This window comes from Hemibagrus wyckioides, linkage group LG29 (genome assembly GCF_019097595.1).
Source record: "Hemibagrus wyckioides isolate EC202008001 linkage group LG29, SWU_Hwy_1.0, whole genome shotgun sequence".
Taxonomy (NCBI): Eukaryota; Metazoa; Chordata; class Actinopteri; order Siluriformes; family Bagridae; genus Hemibagrus; species Hemibagrus wyckioides.
Genome location: NC_080738.1, coordinates 9,369,922 through 9,385,409, shown reverse-complemented (window position 1 = coordinate 9,385,409; position 15,488 = coordinate 9,369,922). Strand labels below are relative to the sequence as shown.

Genomic DNA, 15,488 nt, shown 5'->3' with positions numbered 1-15,488 from the left:
CGGTCCAGGGGTTCTGCTAGTGTATCCTGTCTCCAGTTTTTCTTTGAAATCTACCCTTAGCTAAAAGCCCTAGAATGGAGATCAAGTAATCTTGCAATGGGCTAACAACTGATGAGCAAGTCATTATATAAAGCATGGTTTCTCATAGACCCTAAAACATGTTTATCCTTTTTCCAGGCTGCATGAGCCAAATCCTCAAATTAGGCTTAATTCAAGTCAATCCTTAAAAGTTTCTATTGTAAGATTGTATATAGCACTATAACATCTATGCCACCTGTCTCCAACAATCAATAACTAATCTACCAAATATGTTTAAATTAGTCATAGTAGAGTGGCGTCATTTGTACTTCTCCTGCTATTTGCATCTATCTTTTACTTCCCTCTTTCAGGTTCCTCTTGTACTTCTGATGAGGCTGCTGCCCCTTTTTTAAATATGTGCACATCCTACTGCACAAACAAAACTTGATAAATCACATTTGATGCTTAGAAACAGTGTTATGCTCACAGCTATGCAGAAAGATGCCAAACATTCAAGTCATGTGTGCCAGCTAACAGACGAAAGGGTATTTTGGTATCTATTTACGGATGAACCCTTAAAGATTCCACATAAAACTCCCCTAGGCTTTCCATTAAAAAATAGTTAAGCTTTCCCTTAGATAAGCTATAAATGTTAAATATCCAATTAACCCTTGAGGAAAAACAGAGTGACATTATTTTAGTAACATGGTAGACTGTTGCTAGGGATCATTATGTTGGTTGTGGGCTCTTTATGTTTTCTTGCCATTAAAACATTGAGCCAGTGTAAACCTTTTACAAGGCATGAGCCTTGTAAAATGATAGCGTGAGACTTTTACAAACTCACTCTCTGCCTTTGATTTCTATTTCTCACATAATTTTTCTTTCTTACAGGGACGCAGAGGGGGGCCTGGTATTCCAGGACCACCAGTAAGTGTATCTGCCTTTTTTTCACTTCACTACGATAACAGCATTTGCTGATCACTGTGCTATAATTATTGATTTTTGCTAAACTTACTTTAAAAATCTACACCATCAGAGAGAGTGTGTTAAAGCAAATTGACTATACTGCTGAACATATCCAGCATGTTTAAGTTGTGTGTGTAGCACTGTGGGTACCATACACAAATAGTAACTAATCTTTCAAAAAAAATCATTAGTAAGTCCTCAAAGCTTGTTTAAGTTGTTGTTGAAATTTTGTCAAATTTTCCAACTGATTAGGCAGCATTAAGGGCACCAAGGCAAGTTAGATAATGGACATGATCAATGACCAAATTGTTTGGGACCTAAGCATTTACAATGGCTGCTTACAGAGCCTTTCCCTAACTTTATGTAATGAAGCAATAAACAAATCAGCTATACAATCATGGCAAACAATCCAAATCGCAATCCAAAACAGCAAATATTGATCATACACAAAAATCAAACAAGGCAAAACAAGAGATACTCTAAATCAATACTTTGCACCAGACGGCTAGCATGCCGGTTAAATCCCCACAAAGTCACCGGATACAGTTCAATATTCGGGGGAGAGGTCTCTCTGCTGGTGTGGCTGGTGAACAGCAGGCGGTTTGTTACACTTTAGTGACTTACAGGCTATGACAGCACTGCTCTCTAGTAAGGTGAAGCAAGGAAGTAAAGTGAACAGCAAATATGACAGAAAAGTAGACAGTGGCATTACTGCATTGAAAGATTTGAGGAGATGGCACTGGCTATTGGCCAAATTCTAGAGCTACTAGCAGAAATGCAACAGCACATTGAAGAACAGTGCTTGCGAGTGTTAATGTTGGTTCCTCATCAAGTATGGCTGGGCAAGTTCATACCATTTTTAAACCTCTATTACTATTCAAACTGTACCATGTTCACATATGAGCACTCATGCATGTTTAAGATGCACCGAAGTTGTGACTTGATAAAAGAACAGACATACTGACAGATGATGAAATTCTAGACTTGAGATCAATGCCTATGGTAGAGAGGGCATTTGCCACATATGTGTTTTACCAGTGAAGATCTGCTATACTGGTTCGTAAAGAATAACACACACTGGTTAGTTGTACAACAAATAAAATTGAATTGTACTGCAAATAAATAATGGCACACTTGCTACTGGTCTTTATGGAAATAAGTGCAAGAATCCTAATCACAATCACATCCATTATCACAAATCAACAGTAAGTGTTTCGTGGAAATGTGTGAATCTAGAACACTAACGGGAACACATTTTTCTCCAAAGCCCATCAGGTATTCCCTTTGTACCCTAAGGGTCAGCTGTAGTTTGAATTTTGTTTTGGGTACTGATAAGGAACTCAAATCTTTTCATTGAAGCAGACTATAAAAGACCAAAAATTAGCTTAGATTCTGATTGAAACATAAGTTCTTTAGTAATGTAAAACAGTAGGTGGTGATAATGCACAACTTTCCATTTTGAACAAACTGTGAAAAAGACCATTCAGCTTCATGGACAAAAGCAACATTCTAGGTTTTACCCAAGCAGGAAAAGGCACAGTAAATTACTAAAGAGAAATACACTTTCTTTTTCTCCATTACAGCATGTTTAACATTGGTGTGTGTACTGTCACAATAAATAAATATATATACATATATAGCTCTAGAAAAAAAATAAAAAACTGCCCAATCTCCAGATTTGAACCCTATTGAGAACCTCTGGAATGTCATCAATAGGAAGATGGATGGTCACAAACCATCAAGCTGAGCTGTTCGCTTTTTTGCAAAAAGAGTGGTATAAAGTTCCCCAACAGCAATGTTAAAAACTGTTGGAGATCATGGAGCCAAAACGCATGCAAATCGGGGTTATTCCACCAAATACTGATTTCTTAATGTTATTTAACCGAAGCATTAACACAATTTGTTTACAAATTATTTGCATTTTGTTTTATTTGAGTTATTAAAGCTCCACAAATACTGCATGATCTTGGGTTATTTTGATGTGTTGTTATTTCGAGTGTATATTTAAAGGCAATGACAATAGTTAAATTTTGAATTTGGGAGAAATATTATCAGCAGTTCACAAAAAAATGAAACAAAACGGTTCATCTCACCAATACATGAACCTGTAAGAAAAAACATAAGAAACTGATTATTTTGCAGTGCTCTCTTATTTTTTTTATATTTTTATATATATATATATATATATATATATATATATATATATATATATATATATATATATATATATATATATATATATATGCCCTCTATGTCCTTTCTTATTTGAAATATCAGTGGAGCCACTGGCCATTAGTATTAGGCAACATTGGACATATAGAGACTAAGCCCATGTCCACACGTAGCTGGGTATTTTTTAAAAACGGAGATTTTTCTACTTTTTTATTATTATTCTTCTATCCACACGACCTACGTGTTAAATATCTTTGTCCACATGAAAACACAAAACGCCCTGTAAGTGCTGTCAGGATCATGCCTAGCCAATCACAAGCCTAGACAATACGTCATTACCGGTAGTTTAACAACAATGGCGCGTCACGTGAAAGCGATGCCCTTGACATGCGAAAATTTCATTGTAGAATGTAGAAGTCCGACCGGGTCTCGTCCAAAACCTCCATCACTGTGTGCCTGGTGTGTGTTGTGGGAGTTCTGTATGCAGCAGCAGTGAGCTCCGTATTACATTCCGGCCCTCTGTTCATTACCGTAATGTGTGAGTAACTGCGCATGTATGTGCACGCATGTAAAAAGTCCAGTAAACAACGTTAACACAGTCAGTAGTTTACGTCTGTCTGCCATAAACAAAATATCTTCATAAACAAAGCTCACATCAAATCAAGGAGAATGGCACACAGACAATGACGTCAATTCCTCAAAATCCCATACCTTAAACTGCGCAAAGAAAAATCTCCGTTTTTAAGAAATCCCCTGGCTACGTGTGGACATGGCCTGAGGGCAGACCCCTACATCTCTCACTGTATGCAGACGATACTTTTATACATTTCTAACCCAAAAAAATTCAGTTTCACCATTATTTGAACTTGGTAGCTTTTCAAGATTAATGAAAAATTGGGGAAAACGTTAATTGATGTCTATTTCTGATGATCTAGCTCAAAACTTTTTTGATACATTTAAAACTGTGGATACTTCCTTTAAATATTTAGGTATAATAATCACTAAAAAGCCTAAAACATTGTTACAATTGAATTGGAGAAGGAAAGTTGATCATCTTAAAGATGATATTGTCTTTTGGGAGACATCTATGGTATGATGTCTATGGTAGGTAGGATTATTGCTATAAAATGGTTGTATTTTCCAAGATTGTTGTTTGTATTTCAAGCTATTGCATCCTTTATCCCCCTTCATTATTTTGAACAACTAGAATCTATTATAACCAGATTCATTTGGGCTAATAAAACAGCTAGGGTTAACAAGAAACATTTAAATAAGCCCAAGAATCTAGGAGTATTTAATTATAATTTTAAATGTTATTAATGGGCAGCTAATTTAAATATTATGGCATGGTGAAAGAAGATCTTTCCGGTAAAGTTGGGTGACAAATCAGAATGGCTAGTAATCAAGGAAGCTAGCTCCATTAAGATCTCAATATCAGCCCTGCTTAATAGTTCCATTAATATATATATATATATATATATATTAGAAAAAAATCAACGAAAATATAGTAATCTCTAATTCAGTTAAAATATGGAAACAAATTAAGGCACATTTAAACATTCCAGACATAGAGCTAGATACTCCAATTTGTAATAATCATGCTTTTCCTTCTGGATCACACGATAAGTTTTTTTCTCAATGGAAACATAAGTATATTGACATTTCAAGGTCTTTATAAAGAAGCAACATTTAGTTCTTTCGAGCAGTTAAAACATTATGACATTGGCTCTGTAATGTTTTCTCTACATGTCAGAGATTTTGTTAGAGTTTGTTAGAACATATTCTAAACTTTAGAGTTTGAACCCTACTTTAGAGACAGTTGTTAATGTACACCCTGGAGTAAATGGTAACGTATCAAACTACATAAGTTACTATTAAGAATGGTGGACAAAAGGACAGAAAAAATAAAATGTGATTGGGATGAAGAAATGGGTTCATTCATGACAATAGGTGGAGTGAATGCTTGAGAAATATACATACTGTACATGCTCTGTGAATGCGAGACATCATCTGATTCAGTTTAAGGTACTGTAGTATTATTCCAAATCAAAACTTAACAAAATGTATCTAATAATTCCTCCACACTGTAATAAGCGTAAAATGTCAGTAGGCACCCTGTTTCATTTTTTATGGTCATGTAGTAAAATTCAGCTATTCTGAGATTTATATTTCTTTCTGATGCGTACTCTATTAATCAGGAACCTGAGCCTGATGTTAGACTTCTGGCAGCAGAGGATGCTTTCTGTAATGGATATAAAACACAGGTCATCATGCAGATGCTATCCCCACTTCTGAGATGTGGGCTAGGGAATTAGGAAACATTTTGGACCTGGAAGAATTGAGATTTATATTAAAGGATAAATGACCCACTTTTAACAAGATTTGGAAACAAAAAAGGCTATTCTTACAGATAGACTGAAATGTTTGGAGGTCAGTACATGCCTACACTTTTTTTTCCCCTTATATTTCTTTCTTTATTTATTTATTTTTAACTTGGCAGATTAGTGTTGGTATATATTACATGATCGAATTGAGAATTATGCCTTTTCTATGTTGAATTTTTTAAGTTAAAATTTTGGTTGAACAATTAGAGATTTTCAACATTTTTCCCCCCAAAACGCAGGGACCCCCTGGATTATCTGAAGGTGGAGGCATCAAGGTAAGCTCTGTTATCTGGTGTGAATGTTTGCCTGTATATATATATTGGGTATATTGTGTATAGGGTATATATGTTATATTGCTTCCTTTTTTTATTAAGCATGCTAATAATTGGCATTTTAACAAGTTAAGTAACTACCTGTAGAGTTTTGACAGGTTAGATAATAAAATGCACACATTGGGTAATACACATAAAGCATTTTTAAGTGGCCGTCCAGTGTCATACATAGCAGGTCTCCAAAGCAAATAGACATGAAATAACTTGTGAGATTACAGTGAAGCCATAGAGAGATTTTCATCTTAAAAATAAATAAATAGGTACTCAGTAAATGATTGGTATTTTTAAAAAGAACTATACATTTTGTGAAAATTCTTTTGATTTGTGACATTACTAAGACTTTGTACTGACGAAGAAGCCTTTGTCGAGTGTGCTGCTGACAGGCTAGCCAAAGTCTAAGTGGGCCTTCTGCCTCTATTGTTTGGAGAAGCCCAGCTTGTGGCCCTACAACTCCCAGTCAACAATGCGGGAGTATTTGGGCCTGAAGCAGGCATTTTTCATGTCTTAGGCTGCAGCACATAGGGTGAAGGTGAGGTGTGTGCGTGAGGATGTTTACAAAATACCCATTACTGGCAATCACAATTCAATTTAGGGGGCAAAAGCATAATATTGAGGTGGCAGTTAGTCCCTGCCTCACCCATCCACTGATTATTGGGACCAAATGGACAGTATTTCTGTGTTGATTAAAGGAAATGTCCATGGATGTGTCCTGCAGTGAGGTTGCCTTGTGTGGGATGTGCACAGCTTTGGTTGCTTGGGTTGTCAATGACAGCTCCATGTCAGATGGACCAGGAGAGAGGGGAGGGTGTCACCCACCTCTCTCTCCAGGGAATCCCCTCTGGGGATTTCCATCTGTATCAGTCACGAGATGAAATCACGAATAGAGCACAGGCTTCACGAATTACTGGGGGTTAAATCAGACATGCACAACTGGGTACAAAATCATCAAACAGATAGCCTTGGTTTAACCAAACACTTTAAAATGATGATGTTTGTAAGTTTGTTTGCAGTGATGCACATAATTGGGATAAGTGGTTCAAGCCTCTGTTATTTGCAGTACAAAAGGGTCTGCAAGCCTCCACAGGGTTTTGAATTATTTTACCAGCGCAAGCCTTCAGCATCATTAGGGAAAATTGGGAGGAGGGACCTTCTTCTAGTATAAACGGAATTCAATATGTTCTTGATCACAGAGAAAACACATTGGGCAGTTATCAATTGAGACTTTCCTGCAGTTCTGTGTGGAATATTGAAAAGTCAAAATTCTGTGCATAACCAAAGCCTAAACTGCTTGATAGGTTAGGTGCGGCTCGCTTTTATTCAACACTGCATTTCATGAAGGGTATTAGCAGATCCCCTTGAATTCAATATCCCATGAATAAAATGGCCTTTTCCACTCCTTTTGGGTTACACCAATTCTTAACTCTCTCTTTTGGTTTGTGTGGAGCCCCAGCGGCTGTGTATGACTCTGCCTATTTAGATCATTTTTTACAGTAATGATATACAGTGGCACATGCAGCAGCTGAGGGCTGTCTTGAGATCATTGTGCAGGACACATAGCTTTCACTTGATATGTGCACTCTGCTGTCGGCCATGGCTGGTTACACCACGATCTGAAATGCGATATGGGGCAGTGGTGGCTCAGTAAATAAGGCTTTATGTTACTGATTAGAAAGTAAGACTGAGCAAAGCCCTTAGTCTTTTTTGTTCCAGGGGACCATATAATGGCTGACCCTGTGCTCTGACCACAACTTCCTAATAAATTGAAATATGTGAAGAAAAGAAATGCACTGTGCTGTAAAGTACATGTGACAAATAAAGGCTTTGTCTTCTTAAAAACAGGTTAAAATCAACTCCTATATGCTGTGCTTCATGAAAGTCACTCTTGTGGCTAAAATGGTTCTTTCATTTTTCTGCTGGTGGCATAACCAGAAATTAATTTCATTGGGATAAGGAAATATACAAAATAAGTTCATTATTGCCTTCTTGATCTGTACTCATTTAGTAAATACTTAGGATCTGTAAATATATTATTTGGCAGCAATGAAAAATAATAAAATAACATATAATAGGGGAACAATTAAAGTATCCATATATACAACTGGAAAAGCATCCCAAGACTGCTATGAAAAATCAACAGAATATTTATTTTTTTGTTCTGTTATTGTTGTAAAATAATACAGTGGTAAAGAAAAATAGGAAAATAGGTGTGGAAAATAGTAAAGAACAGGAAATAAAAAGTCATGAAAATCACAATTTTGGTGAAGGCAAAATTCAGGTAAGGTATTTGACACTATTCATATTTGTTTTTTTCCTCTATCCAGGGGGAGAAAGGAGACCCAGGTGTAATGGGAGAGATAGGACAAAAGGGGGAGAAAGGAGATGCAGTATGTGATGCATACACTTTCTCTTTTTAACTTGTATTTCATACACACCAACACAAGCACAAATGAGTCTTCTATTAACTTTCTTCCAGTTAGGTATAAAACATGAACTGCTTCCCCTCACAGGGTCAGCCTGGTCAAGAAGGTGCCCTTGGTACTAAAGGACAGAAGGTACCATGTTTGAGTGAATATGGCAAGTGGGGAATATTGCAATTGTGTAAAAAACAGGTCTGTTGTCTTTTAATGTAATTTGATGTGTTGTTTTCATTATTTCATTAGGGTGAAGTTGGCCCCAGAGGACCCCCAGGCCCAGTAAGTATTTATTAAGTCCACACACACAACAAAAATAAAGAAAGCCATTCATATAAACATGCATATTCCAGTTACATTACACATGCCCATAAAACGACCATTAATGGAATGACCATAATTAAAAGAGTTGTGATTGGGTTCTATATTTGGAGGAAATTCCTGTTTAATCAGGCGTTCATGGAGGAAGTGTATCCATAGATTTGACTGATTTTTACAGTAGACAACAGCAGTTAAAGCTTAACAGACCTCCAAAGATTTCAGCAAAATTGTAGCATTAGCAGGTACTGTTACTGCTACTATGTTAGCTACATGAATTTTATATAATATTGGATGTCCCCATATTACAGTTCTTTCCAGAACAGTCTGGCTTAGAGATTTAATATTAAGAATAATATTCCACATTTAGAAGGCTGAGAAACGTTGGTTGTTGTTGTCAGTACAGTCTACTACTAATCTTACAAATTTAGTACCCTCTCTTTTAGATCAAGCCATGTAAAATGGCAAACATTTGTGATAACATGGCTTATTATTTTAAAATACACTTAGCCAGTATAGTCCAGCAGAATTGGGACACTTAATATATTATTATAATATTATCAATAATGACCCTATAATACCAATACAATACCAATTACCAATAATAGTTTTGTATTGATATTAATAATGTATTTATTTTCTAAGGTGGATAGAAACTGCTTTTTCTCTTGAAGTTAGATAAACTAAACATAGTATTATTCTCATATTCTCAGATTTTTATGATATTTTGTTGATATACTAAAGCAGTGTATCATAGCCTAGTAAACAACTGATTATCAATGATATCTCAGCATCTTTCATCAAGTCATAAAATATATCAATAGTCCATATGAACTGAATGTGAAATTAGGATAGGACTAGGTCTAGTCTGTGCTGTCTGGTCTGTGCTGCCTTGCAGGTGATGACAGCGCATGGGCTCAGACACCTCTCTGTACCAGTAAGTTTACTCTTTTCTAGACTAATTCTACAATAATTGTTTCCTAATCCATAAAATATCTTTAAGGAAGGTTTCAACATTTCTTGTTGGATTAATCTGATTGGATGGGGATAGAGAGACTGATTTGATGGGATTACAAATAAATCACTGGTTTCCTATCACATTAACCCTGATATCCACAATAAATAATGAATGAAAAATATTACAAAAATGTGTGAACGTGTGTGAAATTCTGAAAAATGTTTGAACTTTTTCCTTTATAATTAATATATCTTGTATATAACTTGTTTTATATTGGCATCTAGACACAATGTAATTATAAAGGTAGTTTTACATAAGTAAGGAAATAGTATACATGCAAATTCAAAATAAATTATATACAGAAAAAAATGGTGTTGTTGTGAAAGCTATTTTCTTTATCTTATTTTTTTTTTTAAAAGGTATTTGCATGTCCGTCATGTATTTCTTAATTTAAGGGAAAAACATTGAAAAGGGGACTTTTCACAACATTGAATATTGTTAAAGACTGCGGACTAACCTTCTTTTCTTTCTATCACATTAGAGTGAAGCAGGGGAAAAGGGTGAGAAAGGGGAAAAGGGAGACCTGGTGAGTGTGCATAGACGATAGTTTTCTTTTAGTAACAGAGCACTTAACTGTAATGATGATATTTCTCTCAAATCAAGTGTACAAAGCACATCTATAATAAAGAGAATGCAGTTTCTTGATTTCAGTATTGTGAAAAGATTCAGTACAATCTCAGCTGATTGCTGGTTTCATGAAGTGGAAAGATGGGGGAAGGATTAGAAAACAGTTAGAAAAGACACAACAGAAAATAGATTTCTGCTTATTTTTTTCTGTCCTTTTTTTTAACCAGGGTGAAAAAGGCATTCCTGGACTGCCAGGTGTCAAGGTAAAAGAAAACAAAGCATTGACCAATGTGATTTCTTTTGGGTGAATACAAAATTCAACAATACAAAATTAGTTCATATAAAATCTTTCTTTCCATTTTATGTTATGTAAATATATACATTTATACACTGTTCACACCATCCACATTATTAGGAACAGCTACATCTGTCACATCACATTGTGACAATGTGATTTTAACTGTGGCATGATTGTTGGTGTACATTTAATTCCTAATTATGATGGTTCATTATAAACAGTTCATTAGCTTGTCCCATATCTTACTGATTTTATACAAACAAATAACTTTATGAATATCTGTTTCAAGACTTTTGCTCATCTAAAGACTGGGTGGTTCTCCATTAAAAGTGCCATGTTCTAAGTTCAAACCAAATGTCATCATGTTATAGCAAAACAAAAACTCAGCTCAAAAACTTGACCTCATCAATCTGCTCTTCCTGCTTTATGAAGGGAAATGATGGATTGCCAGGACAAATGGGAAAGCCAGGTCCGCAGGTAAGTATTAATATATGTCTCTTCTTTCTAGTATGCATTCATTGATTTTGCAAGTGAGTAGACACAGAACACAATGCAAACATCTACCAAAACAGATATGGAACAAAGCCCAGTTCAAAAATTGTATATTATTGAGATGCATAAAATGGGGGACATTGTGATACAGGTGATTTCCACACGTATCAACAGGATTTAAGGAGAGTTGTGGTAAGAGCAGAAACTGCTGGGCTTTATTGTATTTTGCGATTGTAATACAATAAGTTTTAACACTGTACATTGTGCATCAGTGCCAGTCATCATCACCCATTTAAGAGGGATCTTCCTGATAATTTAAAAATGGTCCTTTAGATGGAGGTAATGATATGATATGCAATGGCTTCCCTAATTGAATTTACCCTACTGAAAAGATAACTGAGTAATGAAAAAATTATTTCATATAAAGGTAATAGTTAAAATGTATTCAGTTTGTAGTATGGTTGGCTGTTCATATCAACCATATGAGAGGATTCCCAGACAAGACAAAAACAAAAGTTGCCTGGTGGACAAAAAAAAGTATTAAAACCCACTGAAGGCAGCTGCAAGACAAAAGCAGCCCAGTATTAAAGTTAATTTAAAATTAAGTATTAAAACCTGTTGATTGCCATACGTGGTCCTAAAATGCTTTTCTATTATTCCACATTTTGTCAGCAATTCAAAATCATATGAATTCTGAAGGATAACTGAACATGTGGCAATACTGACCAAGCATTACAGACAAAAACCTGCGCAAACTGGCTGCTAATTGTCTTAAAATTAGTGTAATGTGTACTTAACTGCACTTCGCACAAATGCTTGTGTTCTTCACATTCACGGCATTTGGCAGACACCCTTAACCAGAGCGATTTACATTTTATCTCACTTTATACAACTGAGCAGTTAAGGGTTAAGGGCCTTGCTCATGGCCCAGCAGTGGCAGCTTGGTGGTCCTGGGATTTTAACTTACAACCTTCCAGTCAGTCCAGCACCTTAACCACTAAGCTACCACATCCTCCACATCTTTACCCTTAAAATACCCATCCACCCCACCAACATTGTTCTTTTAACAGCCTGGTCTCTTGTATGTTATTGTATGCATCAATAACTGAAAATGTTTTTTTTAAATGCCATAATAGCTTCTGCATGTCTAATGCCTTTAAAACTGATCTATGCACAGGGCAAAGAAGGACTACCAGGCCCTGCTGGACATCAAGGTCTTCCTGGAGATAAGGCAAGTAAAAACACTCCTATACCTTCTTCATATTGACAAACTTACATGAAATACAAGACACAAAACAAGAACATATAAACAGTGGTGCACCCACTTTTTATAAGATAGAATAAAATAAATTAAAGGGGATGTAAATGTGTCAAGCTGAGTTTATACTTCTGTGTCTTGCCTCCTGAGCCCACAAAGCTATGCACACATTGAGATGTGATCACAGTATCGTATGACAGTATTATTTACAGAAAAATACATTTTTGCTGTTGTGTTATTTGTGAATATTAAGTTTGTTAAATATAAGTGTGGCAGTTTCTACTGGCTGTAGTTCATTATAATGGCCAGTTTAATCCTGCAGCATAATTATATTGAAGTGCTTTAATACAAAAGCCACTAATACTGCTAAATATAGACAAGTGACCACATTCCAGAAATGCTTTTTGGTGTGAAATTAACTTGGTTTATAAGTGATTATGTTCTACAGTGAAACACAGAATTTGTCAGACTTTTCACTTCACTGTCTAATTCATCAATTTCTAGTGTAGTTAATGTGACACTGACCCCTATAGGGCAGGTACACATTGTGAATACTTTTTTCTGTGTAAGCAACTGTGCACAAAATCCTGATGTGTTCACAGAGAAGCACTTGAAGTAGCATAAATCAGTCCTCATCTTTTTCATATACTTATTCACATTAACTAACGTGCAGAATGTTACATAATTAGAAAGGATGTTTGAACAACCTACCATGCAAGCCCTGTGAAGCAGTTGAATGACTGGACATTTTTGACACAGGAGCCTGATTGTTGGGTCTTTTCTTTCTTAATTTTCAGGGTTTAGTAGGAGAGCCAGGACCATCAGGGAGAGATGGAGAGAAAGGACAGAAGGTAGACAGCAAACCTGAACCTTGAGCAGTCCAGCATTCCACTGTAGACTGGCAGGCACTTAGAGACAACCTGTATGCTTAATATGAGCATTAAATGGCATTAAATAATTACTTCTTCACTCAGATTTCCTCGAAAGAGCACTTCCTGAACTAGCTTTCTGAGTTTTATTTGATTTTATGTGTATACAGATGGGTGACACATGAAAGGAAAAAAACAATCACCGTGTTATGCTGTGGGGTGTAATTTGCTGGCACAGATTTGGTCCCTATGGAGCAAGAGTCACTGCAGATCAATAGTAATCACTTTTATCCTATGATGAAACATCCTGATGGGATTGGTGTCTTCCAATATGAAATATGTCTTGTTCACAGGGCATAAAGGCTGATGATAAAGGCTGAATGGTTTTGATGACAGTGGTTTGACAAAAACAATGTAGCTAATCTGCTATGACAAATTCCCCAGATCTCAATCCTGCTGAACACCTATGGGGATTTTGGTCTGATGTGCTAGACAATGTCTATCATGACCATCATCGCAACAGCAATTGGGGGCATAGTGTTCCATTGTTTTATGACAGCCCCTGAGATTTGCAGAATCTATGGCAAGGTTCAGTGAAGCTTTTCTAACAGATGGTATTGGCCCCACAGATAGTAGTGGCTTGTTTGTCCTTTATTTTGTCACCTATATGTATCGTGAAAACAAAATATGAAAACCAGAACTTTAGTTACATTTACAGCCTCTTTGCCTCGTGAATGTGAACAGTCCTCATAATTTGTACTCACTGCTGATATATATTCTGTGGTTGTAGGATAATACAGTAGTAGATGAAGTTTAAATAATACATGCATTTAGTAAACTATTAAGTGATGATAAATGTTTTATTATGTATCAACAAATATAACATTTGCTGAATATACACATTGTGCGTGTGTGTGCCCGCGCAGGGAGATGCTGGTGGAATCCAAGGGCCACCTGGCCCAAAAGGTCCCAAAGGCGAGCCTGGAGTTGGAGCACTTGGTTATACTGTAAGTAAGAGTTGCTACTCTAGTTAATTCATTCTTTGAGAGGCCAGTTCTCTCTTTTAGCCTAATCTCAGATTTGGAACAATAAAGCATACATCAATGTACAAAAGTCCACTATCAATCATTTTTATGGCTCATGTCTCAAGTATGGTTTACAGAACAGTACATATAACTAAGAACATTTTTAATTAGTTTTTGAAACTAAAAACTAATTGATAACGAACTCAGACTTAGACCCTGCAATATGTTGTCTCACAACTAGCCAGTGTGCCAAAAATACCTATTATATAGCCAAAAGTGTGTGGAATCTGATGTTTGTTGAACATCCTCTTCCAGATTTAGTTTTTAAGTTGACCTCAATTCTTACTAGAAGGCTTTCCACCAGATGTTGGAATGAGGCTGTGGGGCTTTAGGTCACTGGTGAGGAAAGAAGGCCTAGAATACAGTAACCTTCCAATTCATCTCAGAGGTGTTCATCCATGTTAAACTCGAGCATTTGTTCAAGCTACTCAAGGTCTTCCAAACCAGCCTTAGCAAAACATGTTTTCATGGATTTCAAATTAGCATTTGGAATTCTCTATATAAAAACCAGATCACTGCCATTTTGTACATTCTTAATAAGGAATATTTAAAGAATTTTTTCTTTAAAGTTAAATAGACAGAAGAACAATCATCAACTTTTATCAGAATGATTGGAAATGAAGAATATGGGCAAGGGCAGGAAATGATCATGATCTATTTACTTTTTTTTATGCTTAGAGTATTTGGCAGATACCTTTAAACAGAGAAACTTACATTTATCTCATTTATACGTCTGAGCAGTTGAGGGTTAAGGGCCTTGCTTTAAGGACCCAGTAGTGGCAACTTGGTACCTTAACCCCTCACTAATGCATTAACCACTGAACTACCACTGTCCAAATCATACCATCTCATCTTTTGTTTTTTGTATCTATGGCTATCAGTGCAACTGGTTCCTTTGTATTTGTTGCGGTGACTGTTGCGGTGACTACATAAGCAGCAGCATGAATTTTGAAGTATATTGGCAATGTTATTTACACATATTCAGCCAATTGTTTGAAAAAATGTTTACCATAGGCATAGAAATACCAAATAATTACTTATGGCAAAAAGGTTGAATGCTTTGAAGAAACACAGTCATGGTAAAGGTTGGGACCTGTTTTTTTTATGATGTAGAGAGTTTGTAGGATTTTATGGGTTTTTTTTTTTTTTTTTTGCCTTAATTTTGTGGACCTGGTGCACTCTGGGAGCATGCTCCAGATGGTAGGAGGTTGAACAGAGGTGGGACATTTCTGAGCACTTTCTTTAGACATGTTATTAAAAGGAGAAACTGGTCTTCAAAACCTTGATTATGTGGGAATAA

General features: G+C 36.0%; 1 protein-coding gene across 5 annotated transcripts in view; it reads left to right on the top strand.

Annotated features, from left to right (window-relative positions):
* LOC131349345 (collagen alpha-1(XIX) chain-like) overlaps nucleotides 1-15,488 on the top strand; it is a 90,941-nt gene that overhangs the window by 30,533 nt on the left and 44,920 nt on the right. For all 5 annotated transcript variants that reach the window (XM_058384951.1, XM_058384950.1, XM_058384953.1 and 2 more), the window contains 12 exons: nucleotides 910-945; nucleotides 5,780-5,815; nucleotides 8,194-8,256; nucleotides 8,380-8,424; nucleotides 8,533-8,565; nucleotides 9,500-9,538; nucleotides 10,101-10,145; nucleotides 10,414-10,449; nucleotides 10,917-10,961; nucleotides 12,154-12,207; nucleotides 13,032-13,085; nucleotides 14,030-14,110. In XM_058384951.1, the coding sequence (XP_058240934.1) occupies nucleotides 910-945; nucleotides 5,780-5,815; nucleotides 8,194-8,256; nucleotides 8,380-8,424; nucleotides 8,533-8,565; nucleotides 9,500-9,538; nucleotides 10,101-10,145; nucleotides 10,414-10,449; nucleotides 10,917-10,961; nucleotides 12,154-12,207; nucleotides 13,032-13,085; nucleotides 14,030-14,110 (567 nt within the window). The remainder of the gene's footprint in view (nucleotides 1-909; nucleotides 946-5,779; nucleotides 5,816-8,193; nucleotides 8,257-8,379; nucleotides 8,425-8,532; nucleotides 8,566-9,499; nucleotides 9,539-10,100; nucleotides 10,146-10,413; nucleotides 10,450-10,916; nucleotides 10,962-12,153; nucleotides 12,208-13,031; nucleotides 13,086-14,029; nucleotides 14,111-15,488) is intronic.